The following is a 14,683-nucleotide window of genomic DNA, read 5'->3' on the forward strand; positions in this document are numbered from 1 at the left end:
TAATACTAAAGATAAATAATAATACTGTATAAACCTTCAGAAAATTCACGATTCGTTACTTAAAAAAAAGGCTTCATTATCACCGCCAATGGTTCGCGGTTCCAGGGATTCAGGGGTTCGGTAGTGGGTGTCAGACTTGAACTTGTACTGCGCCAGTGTTATTTCACATCATCTCTCAAGCTCAGACGGGAACTGTATATAGAGATGTGGCTCTACTCTGAACTGCATCAGTCAAGTCTATCAATACCATTACTGGCTGACTCGCTGACTACTTTGCTGACTGAATCACAGACTGGCTTTCTCAATTACGGACTGACTCGCTGACTTCTTCACTAACTGATCGACTTTCTCACCGAGTGACTGACTTCCTCACTCACTGAATGACTAAAACTCGCTCACTCACTAATTTAATAAATAACTCGCTGACTGACTAACTTATTGACTGACTTCTTCACTGACTGTCGTAGCTTATACTACATGTACTTGTTATCCTTCATATTTTGTGTACGTCTCTATTTATTAACTTTTATACCACAAAAACAATAAATAATTATCATATTAAGTACTTTATTTTATATCCTTGAGTACATTATCTTATAGCCTTTTTAGCATTGTGTACTTTATAGGAACCGTGGCAGTTCCTAGAAGCTGATTGATTTCTGGTAACTAAGAGACAGGACATCACATCAGCGAAGACTTTAACAATGTATACTTTGATAATAACTCTTTGTGGTGCAGTGGTGTATTGGCTAGTGCATCAGAGTACCACTTTATGGGATGAGGTACACTTCCAGGTACTCCAAAAATTCGATTATAGACGAAAAAGATGATTAAATAACAGAGGTGTTAAATTTTATATTTCTTATATTTCAACGAAACCAAACTTTTATATAATCTTCTATGATATAAGATTGAATAAATAAAGAGCGTCAGGTAAGGTGTGATAGAGGTAGCGTATATTCATTTTAGTTGATTTACTGCTAGAAGCTATGACGTTTTCTTTTAAACAATTGTAGCATAAAAGAAAACGTAACGCTTTGATGCGAAACGGTTCAGTACCAGGAAAGTTTTAAGCATAAACTAAATTATTTTTCCTTCGTCCTTCAATTTATTGGTTTCTGATTATACTCACTTTGACATAAATTATATAAATATATTTTCCAACTGATGGTGTAGATGTAGAGCAAGATATAAACGAGTTACACCCCAGCGTGGAATTCTTCAAAGTTTACAGAATAAATTTCCCTAGTGATTAAGGATATTACTAACCTTTTACTTTTATTTGACTTGACTTGACTGAAGATAAAAACACATGAGCCAACGATTAACAATCACATCAAAATAATAGCTTCCAATTAAACAACATTTATTTAAATTTCCAACTAGTTATGGTACGAAACTAACATTACAAACTTTCTACATAATTTACATGTTAATTTTGCCTCCTGACAGGTGCTACGTGAACGTTTCTGGTTACAATAGAGATTTTGTGTAATTTTGATGTCATTTTTTACCCTAGCCTCTGTGTTTAATCTTAAGTCAACCAGTTAGATATGTTCTCACACTTCCAACGAGGAAGAATATCCATCGTATGAACCTTGAGCCGTGGTCAGAAGCTTCAACAACCAGGGTCTTTAAGCACTGTTCACCAAGTCTTAGTTTATTCACTTAGATAGGGACTTATAAGACCACGCAAAAGGCACTGTTATTTTTTTATCGTGTTCAGGTACTTCAACGAACGGGGTCTTAGTCTTAGTCTTAGCCTTAGTCCCTTACACTAGACAACTTGACTTTAAACGCTCAGTGATCTTCTTTTGTTTTGCTTTGGTCAGCTGGAGGTAGTTTCCTAGGGGAGGAGATCCTGGTGGTGTGGTGAGAGCGAGACTTGTGGGCGAGGAGCTGCTGACGGAGAGGAGGTCCTTTCAGTGGTGACGGTGGTGACAGGCCGAGACTGGCGTGTAACTCTCTCTTGAACATCTGGTAGCGCACTTTGTTGATCTGTGTATAAGGTAAAAATCTTAGGCTCTTCAACACCATTTTGTTTCTATTTATTTCACACTAATTTGTCTCGAGTTCACGTGATTGTTATTGAATTTGCGTAAATCTACCTTAATTTTACGCGAATCTGTCTTAATTTCGCGAAACTACCTGATTATACATAAAATCTACCTCCAGGAAAGAAAAATAAAACACCTCTTGAGTGAGAAACGTGCAGGTCAGGTCAGGTGGACACTGAAAACTACATTAATCACTACAGTTATACATGACGAAACTGATCATCTTGCCAATTATGATACTGTACAGGGATCTGAAGTACTAGTAGTAGGAGTTGAAATGATAGTAGTACAATGACAACCGTAAAAGTAGTAGTTTTTGTAGTAGTAATAACAATAATGTACTACAGCAACAGGAAGTGGACAGTGCAGTAACAACAAACCTCAATCTGGGCGAGGCGAGTCGGGGGGTAGTTGGAGGTGGTCTGGAAGTCTCGGTGCGTGAGGAAGGCCTTGTCCAACACATGAAACTGGAACCCTCGGCAGTGCATCTCATACACCTGTGGCCCGGGGGAAAGGTGGGGGGAGATATATCACACGTTAGTCTCACTCTCAAACCCACGTCTAAAACCTGAATCCTGACACCGAACCCGGAATCCCGTAGAAAGATGTTGCATTTATTTATTCTTGTCAGTAAGTAGTATTGTTTATAAGACAGTGCGGGGGCAGCCTGTGGGGAAAGAGGAGGAAGGAGAAGAAAAAGGTAAAGGAAGAAGAGAAGAGGAGAAAGAGGAAGGAAGAAGAGAAGAGGAGAAAAAGAAGGAAGAAGTAGTACCTGGCTGCTTCTGGTAAAGCCGTAGCCTATAAAGCGCTCATCGAAGAGAGGCGCTGTGTAGGGTAGGACCATGATGGGTTCCCAGAACTCCTGGTAGGTGGTGATGTTGTAGAGGATGTTGTAGTGGCCGGAGTCTGTCTCACGAGGCTCTATCTCCCACTTCTCCAGGTGAGAGTTACCCTGATTCTTGACATACACCTGAAGGAATGTCAGGGATATAGTAACACAAAGGCCCACATACTGTACTTAACCTAACCTCTGAAAGCAAAAGCAACGTTTCAAGTTCTACATTTTTTATAATAGGAATAGTAGTTAAGACTCCTGAGACTTGGTATATGAAACACTTATTAAGGAAGCGTTATGAGTCGAGGATAATATTATGTTACCTTAAGGTGGAAACGTCGCGCGAGGCCCTTCAGTACAAGCCTGAGCAGCTCCATCTTGTCCTCCGGCGGGTAAGTGACTGTGTTGTGCAGCTCGTATACGGGCACGACGAAGGCACACTTCCAGCACGGCTCTCCACTCCTCACGCCGGAGAGGAAGCCGGTGAGGTTATCGGCCATATAGGGCGGCGTCAGCATGTCAACGTCGACAGTGATGGAGTACTCACAGGGGCAAGCTCTTCTCGCTATGTTCCTCATCAGGTTCTGCGGGTAGCGTCGCTCCCTCGGCTCGTTTTTATCCCTAAGGGACAACAGGACGTTATTAGAGTCTTCGGGCTCTTCACAGGTGAGGTGGAGCATCTCTAGGTGTGGAGATGATCGGGGAGGCCGCGTCCTGGTGTGCACCAAGTGAAAGGACACTCGCTCCTGGACGCTGGGGAAACACCTCCTCAGGTAAGACACCATAGCTGCCGCCACGGCGTAGTCAGACCCTGGCACGAAGATGGACACAGACATTGGTCCCGTCCAGGTCTCCGCCTGCCACGCCACCCAGAAGAGATGTTCCACGGAGGCTTGGGTGGCCAGACACACGCGGGACTCGGCAGTGACGACATCCCACTCCTGTGCTGGCCACACAAAGGCATACGTTGTGTAGTTACCGCTACTGTCCATCACCCCGTACGCCGAGGGCAGCACACCTCCAGCACCCAGCGGTGACGTCGACTGTCCGCCAAATAAAACAACTGTTTTGTTTTAATCACGGCTCGTGTTTGACAGAAAAATTCAGTAAACACACCTACCAGCCATCCACCAGCTCAGCCTTACACCTCCTGCTACAGTTACTCAGACCAAGAACTGAAAGTAGTCACGTAGATAGATAGCCCAGCGGCTTAACTCGCCGGAAGAATACCATAAAAGTTAGTAATGAACTGTGAATATATGTAAAGAATAACAGACAGAGGAGCTTTAAAATAAAGGGGAGGATTGTAACTCGACTGACATCACTCTTACTTCCATTCAACTCCCCATCACTCACCAAACTCAGAGAAAGAGACTCACCAGGGAGACGTTGCCAGCATCTATGGGGAAGGTGAGGTAGTGGTGACGCCTGAAACTGGTGTTGGTGAAGGCAGCAATGTTCACCAGGATGCCCAGACCAGCGTTTAGGACCACCACCAACACGTTCACCAGCAGGAACTTCTTCTTTGAACCCAGCTGTTGACAAACATCTGTTACTGCTCATTTGTGATGTATCGTTACCCTAAGGCTGTGTCCCATGTGCCAGCGTCCTGCGGCATCGAGCGACCACACGAGTAAACGAGCTACATTAGTGTAGCGGACAAACATGTTTCTCTAATGTGTCCCACGTAGACCCGTGAAGCGTTTGCGAGCAACCAGGAAGAGGGAACTAGACACGCGACCAGGAAGAGGGAACTAGACGCGCGATCAGGAAGAGGGAACTAGACGCACGATCAGGAAGAGGGAACTAGACGCGCGACCAGGAAGAGGGAACTAGACACGCGACCAGGAAGAGGGAACTAGACGCGCGATCAGGAAGAGGGAACTAGACGCGCGATCAGGAAGAGGGAACTAGACGCACGATCAGGAAGAGGGAACCAGACGCGCAATCAGGAAGCGGGAACTAGACACGCGACCAGGAAGAGGGAACTAGACGCGCGATCAGGAAGAGGGAACTAGACGCACGATCAGGAAGAGGGAACTAGACGCGCGATCAGGAAGAGGGAACTAGACGCACGATCAGGAAGAGGGAACTAGACGCACGATCAGGAAGCGGGAACTAGACGCGCGACCAGGAAGAGGGAACTAGACGCGCGACCAGGAAGCGGGAACCAGACGCGCGACCAGGAAGCGGCGATCAAATATTCTGATCTTTGCTTCCTCAGTCGCGCTAATCCTCGTGTTAGGAGCAGACGGTCATCCACCCACGGTCAAGGATTTTCTTGAATCTTTGATTACTGAAATATTTCAGAGACTCGTTTTGATTATAACATCTTGGGTAATATAGTCCTAGGCCTGTTACCGAAAATATCAAGGTGATCATAACTATCGAATAAAATTAGGCAGAAAAATGTTTAGTACCCCTGGCGGTGGATTATTGGCAAGGATGCAGTCAACCGTAGTGGGATACTTTCTGGCGTACTCATGAAACTTTGGATCTTGCCGAAGTTTCTCGTAGAGGTGGTGAGACTCGCCTACTGCCTGCCATCCTCCTCTGATATATGGGAGGTTTTCTCCTGGGCACTTCAACACGCTGGCAGGTGGGACACAGGGTCGCTTTGGAAAGTAGGTGACGCGTCTACGCCCTGGTCGCTCGATGCCACAGGACGCTCGCACATGGGACTCTGTGTATCGTGAACCTTCAGTGTTGTCTACCACCAGTACGGAGGAGTTATAGCGTTATTCATTTCCTGTCTGACTGACTGTGTTTGCGTGTTAATGGTCACTCATTAACAGCGACGGGTGCACTGACGCAGTCCTCAAACATTTCCTCACACGTGCGGGATATTTTTAGTCCACGAGCTACAGTAGTTCCTGTACGGGCCTCAGTCAAAGTGTTCTCTCAACCCTCACCACGTAAAAGATTTGACTGTACTGTATTATTCTGTTCCGGTAGTCCTTCCTTCTGTGTCCAGTAGCCTAGACTAACTCCTACACCCTGATAGCTGCTGCAAGTACTGGCTCTTGTATTCTGCACCATAAATTTATGTTTAATAATAATAATAATAATGTATTGTTATTTTTTTACCCATTTAACCTCACTGTTTGGCATAACTGAATTGTGTGGTTTAGTGATTCTGTACCGGACAGCTGCCAACTGAACTGTTTTAATTCACATCAAAATTATATTACAATAAATATATATTGGCCTTCACTACTTTGTGTTTTCATCTAATTTATTCTGGTTACCGCCAGATGATTTTTTTTTTCAGCTGGGGAAGTTCCATCTCGTGGTCAAGGGGTTAAACTTGGTTCCTTCTACAACACATCAATATTCAAACATATCCATAATCCATTTGCTCATAAACGCCGCTTTACAAGAGAACACACAACTTAGAACATGAATTCATCCTATTGTAAGTAAATTATTTTCGTCTGGTAGAATGGTGCTGGACGATTACTCCCCGTTGAGGAAATCCTGTTGTTATTTTTTGTCGAAGCGTTTATCTGTATTGTAATCTATCCCAACTGATCCACACTTCCTCCGACCCAGAACCTTGACCCCCCTCACAGAACATATCTACCCCTCCCCCCCCCTCTCCCTCCTGCTCACTAGTGAATGCTGTGAATTCGCACTTTAAAGTTCACACCGCAGGGAGAGAGAGGATTGGTAACGCTAAGTGGTAAACGCAGCAGTGGAGCCAACTGTACTCTAAAGTACACAGCGAGGTCTACATACAGTACACCTTGCTGTACAGCACATAGGACAGGCAGCTCAGCTCGGGTGAAAATCCTAGTTGGCAACATTTTTTTTTTACTTTGCTCCCCCCAAGGGCCGTTTTTCTTACCCAACTTTACGGGAAGAAACGCAATAAAATGGATAATTTTCACACACACACACACACATATATATATATATATATATATATATATATATATATATATATATATATATATATATATATATATATATATATATATATATATTTATTTATTCATTAGGAAATATACTATGTACAGTATATTGTGAAAACGATAAAATTTGTGAGTTTTTTCTGACAATGGAAGTGTCAAGATTATAGAAAGTAAAGTAGAAATTATAATAAAAACTTTATTTATTATGTAAACTATGAGTCATTGTTATAGTTGAGATGGTCAGTCTTGTTATTAACACTACACTCAGGTGACCCCACACGTTGGACCCCCACTACACTCAGGTGACCCCACACGTTGGACCCCCACTACACTCAGGTGACCCCACACGTTGGACCCCCACTACACTAGGTGACCCCCACACGTTGGACCCCCACTACACTGAGGTGACCCCACATGGACCCCCACACTGAGGTGACCCCACACTGACCCCTACTGCTGAGGTGACCCCACACACTGACCCCACTATACTGAGGTGGCCCCACACACTGGACCCCACTACACTGGGTGACCCCACACACTGGACCCCCACTACTGGAGGTGACCCCACACTGACCCCCACTACACTGAGGTGACCCCACACACTGGACCCCCACTACACTGAGGTGACCCCAACACGCTGGACCCCACCCACTTTGGGGTGACCCACACTGGACCCCACCAAACTGAGGTGACCCCACTACATTGAGGTGACCCCACTGGTGGATCCCCACACTGAGGTGACCCCACACACTGGACCCCCACTAAACTGAGGTGACCTGTTACATTGGAGGTGACCCCACTACATTGAGGTGACCAACACGCTGGGACTACGTGAGGTGACCCCACACACTGACCCCACTATACTGAGGTGACCCCACACACTGGACCCACTACACTGAGGTGACCCCACACACTGGACCCCCACTACACTGAGGTGACCCCACACACTGACCCCCACTACACTGAGGTTGGACCCCACTAATTGGAGTGACCCCAACACGCTGGACCCTCCCACTACACTGAGGTGACCCCACACTGACCCCACTAAACTGGGAGGTGACCCCACTACATTGAGGTGACCCCAACACATTGGATCCCCACTAATGGTGTGACCCACACACTGGACCCCACTGCGAGGTGGAGGTGACCCCCACTACATTGAGGTGACCCCAACACGCTGGACCCCCACTACACTGAGGTGACCCCAACACGTTGGATCCCCACTACACTGAGGTGACCCCACACACTGGACCCCCACCATACACACACACACATTAATAAAGGTCTAAAAATAGCCACTATATTAACGTTATGTTTTATATCATAATAAAAAATAAGTCTGGGGGAACATTTTTATATATACCCTTAACTGAAGCTATAAAGTGAAGTGCTGCGTGTTTATTACATATAATAAGTTAATTATAAACCAAGTCAGTTCTCATAGGAATATTTATATATAATAGCCACGTCACCTACACATTTATATTCCGTAATACATATAAAGATTTTCCCAAGTTATTTCGACTTATGAGTATCATCGTCTTCCTTATTTTGTTTACGGTGTTGGAAATAATTCACTGACCTGATCACTCTTTAAGTGTTTAACCCGACCACTGACCTGGGATAAGTGACTACTGCAGACGACCCTTACCGCTCTACTACTACTACTGCTACTTCTGACAATAATAGTATAAATGGTGTGACGTCAGCAGGTGATTGGGTTAGGTTAGGCTGCTAGGGTGACAAAGTTACCTCGGCAACAGTGGCCGACCTCCTCACTGGACCAAAGCCAACAAGAGAACAAGACACTGTTTACTCAAGGCTGTCTGTCACCTTATTCTCTGAGCTCTTCTTATGAATGACTCCGCCTCCCGGTGTGTGTGTGTGTGTGTGTGTGTGTGTGTGTGTGTGTGTGTGTGTTCCTTCGTTGTAGAGACGAGATGAATCTAGTGTGATGAAGAGGTAGAGTCTACAGCAGGTCTTGTAGTGGTTTAAGTTAAAGGATTAATCTCCCTCGTAACCTAACCCCGTAAACCATGAACACACAAGTAAAGTACACAACAAAACCTTCATATCCCAACTGTTTAACGTCAGAGTTGTGATAAATATCACACACAAAAACTCTTTTTGGCAACGTTCTCAGCCAGTGTAAACAGACGATACGCTCCCAGGATATTTGGCGAGCGGGAGGGAATGCAAACTGTGTGAAGGAAATTCTGCTGATACTTCGACCTGCAGATCAGCTTTTACAATCACGTGACTGATCATTGCAGTAAGTGTATAATTAATAATAAGTCAGCTCTGGCTTATTATTGATCAGGTACTGTTAATAATGATAATAATAATGCAAAATATCCTTACACATTACTGTGCAGGCTCATATCTATGACCTTTAAAGAGAAAGGGTAAATAATTTCTTGAGTAACTCCACATCGTTGATAATGAATATATTTTTCTACAATAGATATTCACTAATGTGTCTCTTGGATACACGAATGCGCTGTCATTGGTCACTGCCTCTGTGTCTGCATACTTGGGGGACTGAACACAACTATAGTATTACCGAACTTTGTGTGATATTCGCTAAAACGAGCCACTAAATACTGCCAACGTTAGATCTGTTCCTTCTAAAATCATATGTACATCAGATCTACCTGTACGCTTATGTTATATAACCAATGTATTACGTAATACTTATTTTCTGATTATTATTACTAGGCTAAATGGTTTATTTTGGAAAATATATGAAGATTTTCCCCGTAAACGGGTACAATTTTCCTACGTTGCTCTACCACTTTTACTGATTGATGTACGGCAGGTTCATGGTAACAATATTACTACTTATGGGACGTAAGTTTCTAATATTTTCCACTGATGTTGAGGAAAAAACAAATTGAGTGTCTGAGGCTGGCTGGTGGTCTACCATAAGAGGTGAATTTCAGCTACGATGCCTCACTGTTTAATGTCAACAAATACATCGCGATTATATGATTAAAATATTACTTCCATCGAGATTCTCTGTTTGTGATATTTTCTAGAACAATTATCAACTAATGGTGTAAAGAAAAGAAAATTAGTTTCTCATGTGGTGGGATTCTGGCCGTCAAGTTCGTCAGTAAGGCGACTCAACAGGTGTCAAACAGCTTCTTAGCGGAGACAAAAAATGTTCTAAACTCAGTGTAAATAAAAGCACTCTGTAACATACAATTATTATAAATAAAAAGTATACGTAATTTTATTTATCTTCGCTATTCATAAACGTTCGTTAGCAGAAGTGAGCTCAAATACAGAACGAATTAAATTGTTTTATTTTTTAACTTTTCTCGGGTACTAAAGCTGGCGGTAACCAGAATAAATTAGATAAGAAGGCCAACATATTTATTGTGATCCAATTTTGATGTGAATTAAAACAGTTCAGTTGGCACCTGTCCGGTACAGAATCACTAAACCACACAATTCAGTTATGCCAAACAGTGAGGTTAAATGGGTAAAAAAATAACAATACATTATTATTATTATTATTATTATTATTATTATTATTATTATTATTATTATTATTATTAAACGTAAATTTATGGTGCAGTTATGGCGAGAATACAATAGCCAGTACTTGCAGCAGCCATCAGGGTGTGGGAGTTACTAGTCTAGGCTACGAAATTAGAAGAAATGTGAATGTAAAGACTTAGGTAGTTTGTCTCTTGATAGCGTCAAGTAACACCCGAGAAGGGGCCCAGTCGCTGTGAATTTCACCACAAAATATTTGGTAAAATACTCGTATACACATGAATATCAACAAAGAAACTGAATTCATATTTAGCAATGAGTCAGAAAATACTAGTCCTAGGTGATGGAAAAGTCCTGTGCACCTGCAATAACTAACAGAATAGTTGTTTCTTGTTATACACACTTTTGTTATATACTTTGTTCTATGCGTTATATCTCCACTCCCACCACTCACTGTGAGCATTACTAAGATTTACTGTCGGTGAAACAAAGTAAATATCTAGATTATCAATTACTACAGGTGCATAGGGACGTCTTGGTCGCCTGTGCCATACAATCACTGACATTCTTCTCAGCTGTGACTACAAAATGGGACGGAGGTTGATTGTCTTAAGTTATCTTACCGGTGAGATTGATTAGGTTAAGTTATCTAATAGGAGAAGTTGACACGTTGGCTCCGGTCATATATATTTACCTTTCTAAGAAGGGAACAGTGGCGGAAGGCGGTAGTCAAGCTGGCCATTTCCCTGATCGTGTTTAGGGCAGGTGAACACGCGGCGCTCTGTCTGGTCTACGTCGATGTTGCCCTCACACTATGTATTCTCACACCTGCCTTCACTCCCGTACACCCTCCACGCTGACGCCACCACATGGTGTTTCAACACACGCACACTAACACACCAACCCAGAGAAGTGTTCCACACCAGAGCACATCAGGTTCCCCCACTGCAATGCCACGCACTCACTCTTGGAAGCCAACTTGGCACCGTGTCTTGGGGTGGGGTGTGGCACGGGTCCCTCCCTCCCTCCCTCCACATTTTACCCCCCTCCTCTCCGTCCAACACCTTGTCCCTCCCTCCCTCTCTCCCTCCCTCCCTCTTTACACACGTCACCCTTCCCTTCCTCCCTCCTTCACACCCTGCCCTCCCCCTCCCTCCCTCCCTCCCTCCCTCCTCCCCTCCCTCCCTCACCTCCCTCACCTCCCCCTTCCTCCTCTCTACTTCTCTCCTCCCTCCTTCCACAGGTAATATAATGACAGGTGTCCATCATTCAAGGTAGTCTCAGGTAAATGAATAATCTCAGTGTCAACAAAGAAGAGAGATTAACCATAATAACTGTAAAGGCGTCTGTGTGAGGCGCGTCTGTGTGAGGCGTCCAGATGAGGCGTCTGTGTGAGGTGTTCAGATGAGGCGCCTGTGAGGCGTCTGTGGAGGCGTCCAGATGAGGCGTCTGTGAGGTGTCCAGATGAGGCGCCTGTGTGAGGTGTCCAGATGAGGTGTCTGTGTGAGACGTCCAGATGAGGCGCTCTGTGAGGCGTCCAGATGAGGCGTCTGTGTGAGGTGTCCAGATGAAGAGATGAGGCCTGTGAGACGTCCAGTGATGAGGTGTCTGTGTGAGGCGTCCAGATGAGGCGTCTGTGAGGCGTCCAGATGAGTGTGTGTGAGGCGTCCAGATGAGGCGCGTCTGTGTGAGGCGTCCAGATGAGGCGTCTGTGAGGCGTCCAGGATGAGGCGTCTAGAGGCGTCCAGATGAGGCGTGTGAGGCGTCCAGATGAGGCGTCTGTGTGAGGCGTCCAGATGAGGGTCTGTGTGAGGCGTCCAGATGAGGCGTCTGCGTGAGGCGTCCAGATGAGGCGTCGTCCCGTCTGTGTGAGGCGTCCAGATGAGGTCTGTGTGAGGCGTCCAGATGAGGCGTTAATAATGGGTCACGAAGATTAGCCACCCCCCACTTATTTAACTTCATTAAACACCCTAACGTTACCTATGGGGGGTTAGGTTAGGTTAGGTTGTTGTATGCTGAGACGTCTAATTATCAAGTATCTTGTGGTACTGATGAGAGCTGTGTGGCAGGTGGTGTACGAGATGTTTACTGCCGACCTGACCACAGACACAACACAGACGAAGCTCCTGCACACACACACACATGATACGATGATATGAGTTATTAAGGATGTCACCTTCGTTGGTGAGTTCTGAAGTGACTAAAGAGGCCGATACTGCACCGGCAGAGTCGATCACAGATGTTGCACGTGTGGAGGGCTGCATCTACTGAGAAAGGGGCGGTGGCGGCAGCCGGTTTTCCGGCACTGACGCTTATCTGCGTCGGTTTGCAGTCGGGCAAACACGCACACACATCATCTAGCACGGAGGAGAGATAAGGATGGTGATACTGAACAACATTTAAAGGTTATTATTGTAACTTTAGATGATATTTGTACTCCCTCCCTCCCTCCGCCCCCTCCCTGAGCATCACGGGGGACCTGCCTAGTACTCTCTGTGTCACTGTCTTGGATATTACTGACATTTATGGATGTAGGAGAGTGGATATCTTTCATGAGTCTTCTTCGTTTACCAAAAAGGGGTTTCTCGATCTCCTTTGACACCATAAAATAAGGCTTCTTGTCCATCTTGGGTCCTGAATGCTTCTTGTCCATCTTGGGTCCTGAATGATTCTTCGTCTTCTTGATGTTCGAACTCTTAGGTTAGGTTAGATTAATCTCGCTAAGTTTAGATTAGACAAAGTTAGATTCTAAATCAGAATGGGTTAAGTTGAGTTCTAAATTAGAATAAGTCAAGTCTAAAATTATAATAGGCTGTTAGGTTTTAAAGTTGGGCAGACGAATAATGTTGAGAAAAAACCGAGCTGAAGCACTGAACTCTATTAAAAAATCTGATAATTAATCTTATGGAAGTTTTAATTAGCACAGTTTAAGATAAATCTACATACCTAAAAATATTTAAATTGCACAACTACTGTACACTGCGCATCGAAACCGCTTTTAATGTTTGAATTACGAACATTATCGTTAGATTTATTTGAATTAAGTCGAATTCATTTCATTTGCCTCTGTATAGTTATGGAAGGTTCTTACCGTCACCACCCCTCCCCCTTCACCACACCACCCCTTCACCACACCACCCCCCTCCCTTCACCACATCACCCCACTCCCTTCACCACATCACCCCACTCCCTTCACCACATCACCCCACTCCCTTCACCACACCACGCTACACTAATGGTGGCATGAATTTAATCACAGTAACCAGAAATAACTCATTAACCACAGTTTCAGGGATCTTGTTACGATTTATCCACACTACTGTACAAGTTTGGTGACAATCCTCTTATGTGGTAGAGGGATCGTGGTCACAACTGCAGGACAAGGGCGGGGCGCGGCAAACATGGATTCCTATAGTCCTTCTCCCGTGACGGTGGGGGACAACAGGCAAGTGTGTGAGTGTGTGATGTTGGGGTAGTGTGTGGCGTAGGGGTAGTGAGGTGGTGTGTGTAAACAATGTGTATTTGCTCGAAACAAGGCTAATGAGTTCTTGGGTTCATACAAAGGAGTGTCAGTTACAAGACATAAGAACATAAGAAAATAAGGAGTCTTCAATAGGCCGGTTGGCCTGTGCATGGCAGCTCCTGTCGAGAGTTACTACCACTCTCTATCATCCATGAATCTATCTAGCCTCCTTTTGAAACTTTCCAGCGTTCCAGCACTTACTACAAAGTTGGTAAGCTTGTTCCACTCGTCCACCACCCTATTTGTAAACCAGTTCCTTCCTATCTCCCTCCTAAACCTAAACTTATCCAACTTAAATCCGTTGCTCCGAGTCCTATCCTGCTCGGATATTATAAGAACTTTATCTATATCCCCTTTATTGATTCCTTTCACCCACTTGAATACTTCTATCATATCTCCCCGCACTCTTCGTCTTTCTAGGGAATGCAAGTTTAGTTTCTTCAAACTATCCTGATATGGAAGGTTTCTAAGTCCCGGAATCATTTTCGTCATTCTTCGCTGCACCGACTCCAGTGAATTGATATCCATTTTATAATAAGGGCACCAGAACTGAACCGCATAATCGATGTGCGGCCTAACTAGCGCAAGATATAGTTGCAATAAGACCTCTGCACTCTTATTACTTACACTTCTAGATATAAAACCCAATACTCTGTTTGCCATATTTCGAACATTAACGCACTGTTTTCTAGGCCGTAGGTCCGGGCTTACAAGTACCCCTAGGTCTCTTTCACAAGTCGACTTCTCTTGGTTGATGTTGTTAAGGCTGTATACATTATAAGTATTTGTTCTTCCAATATTAAGTACGCTGCACTTGCTGGTGTTGAATTTCATTTGCCATTTTTCAGAC

General features: G+C 44.4%; 1 protein-coding gene across 2 annotated transcripts; it reads right to left on the reverse strand.

Moving 5' to 3' along the window:
- Positions 1–1,085: 1,085 nt before the first annotated feature.
- LOC121864485 (beta-1,4-glucuronyltransferase 1-like) lies at positions 1,086–11,278 on the reverse strand. Of its 2 annotated transcripts, none has more exons than XM_042363516.1 (6): positions 11,005–11,278; positions 4,272–4,427; positions 3,216–3,935; positions 2,830–3,027; positions 2,438–2,554; positions 1,086–1,998 (listed from the first exon to the last, which is right to left on the reverse strand). In XM_042363516.1, the coding sequence occupies exons 1-6, from the start codon at positions 11,050–11,052 to the stop codon at positions 1,801–1,803; spliced, it is 1,437 nt and encodes a 478-aa protein (XP_042219450.1). In that variant the 5' UTR covers positions 11,053–11,278; the 3' UTR covers positions 1,086–1,800. The 2 variants fall into 2 exon arrangements, with proteins under 2 accessions (XP_042219450.1, XP_042219451.1); XM_042363517.1 differs by having other exon boundaries at positions 4,272–4,441.
- Positions 11,279–14,683: the final 3,405 nt, after the last annotated feature.

This window comes from Homarus americanus, unplaced genomic scaffold (genome assembly GCF_018991925.1).
Source record: "Homarus americanus isolate GMGI-L3 unplaced genomic scaffold, GMGI_Hamer_2.0 scaffold25860, whole genome shotgun sequence".
In the NCBI taxonomy this organism is placed as follows: domain Eukaryota; kingdom Metazoa; phylum Arthropoda; class Malacostraca; order Decapoda; family Nephropidae; genus Homarus; species Homarus americanus.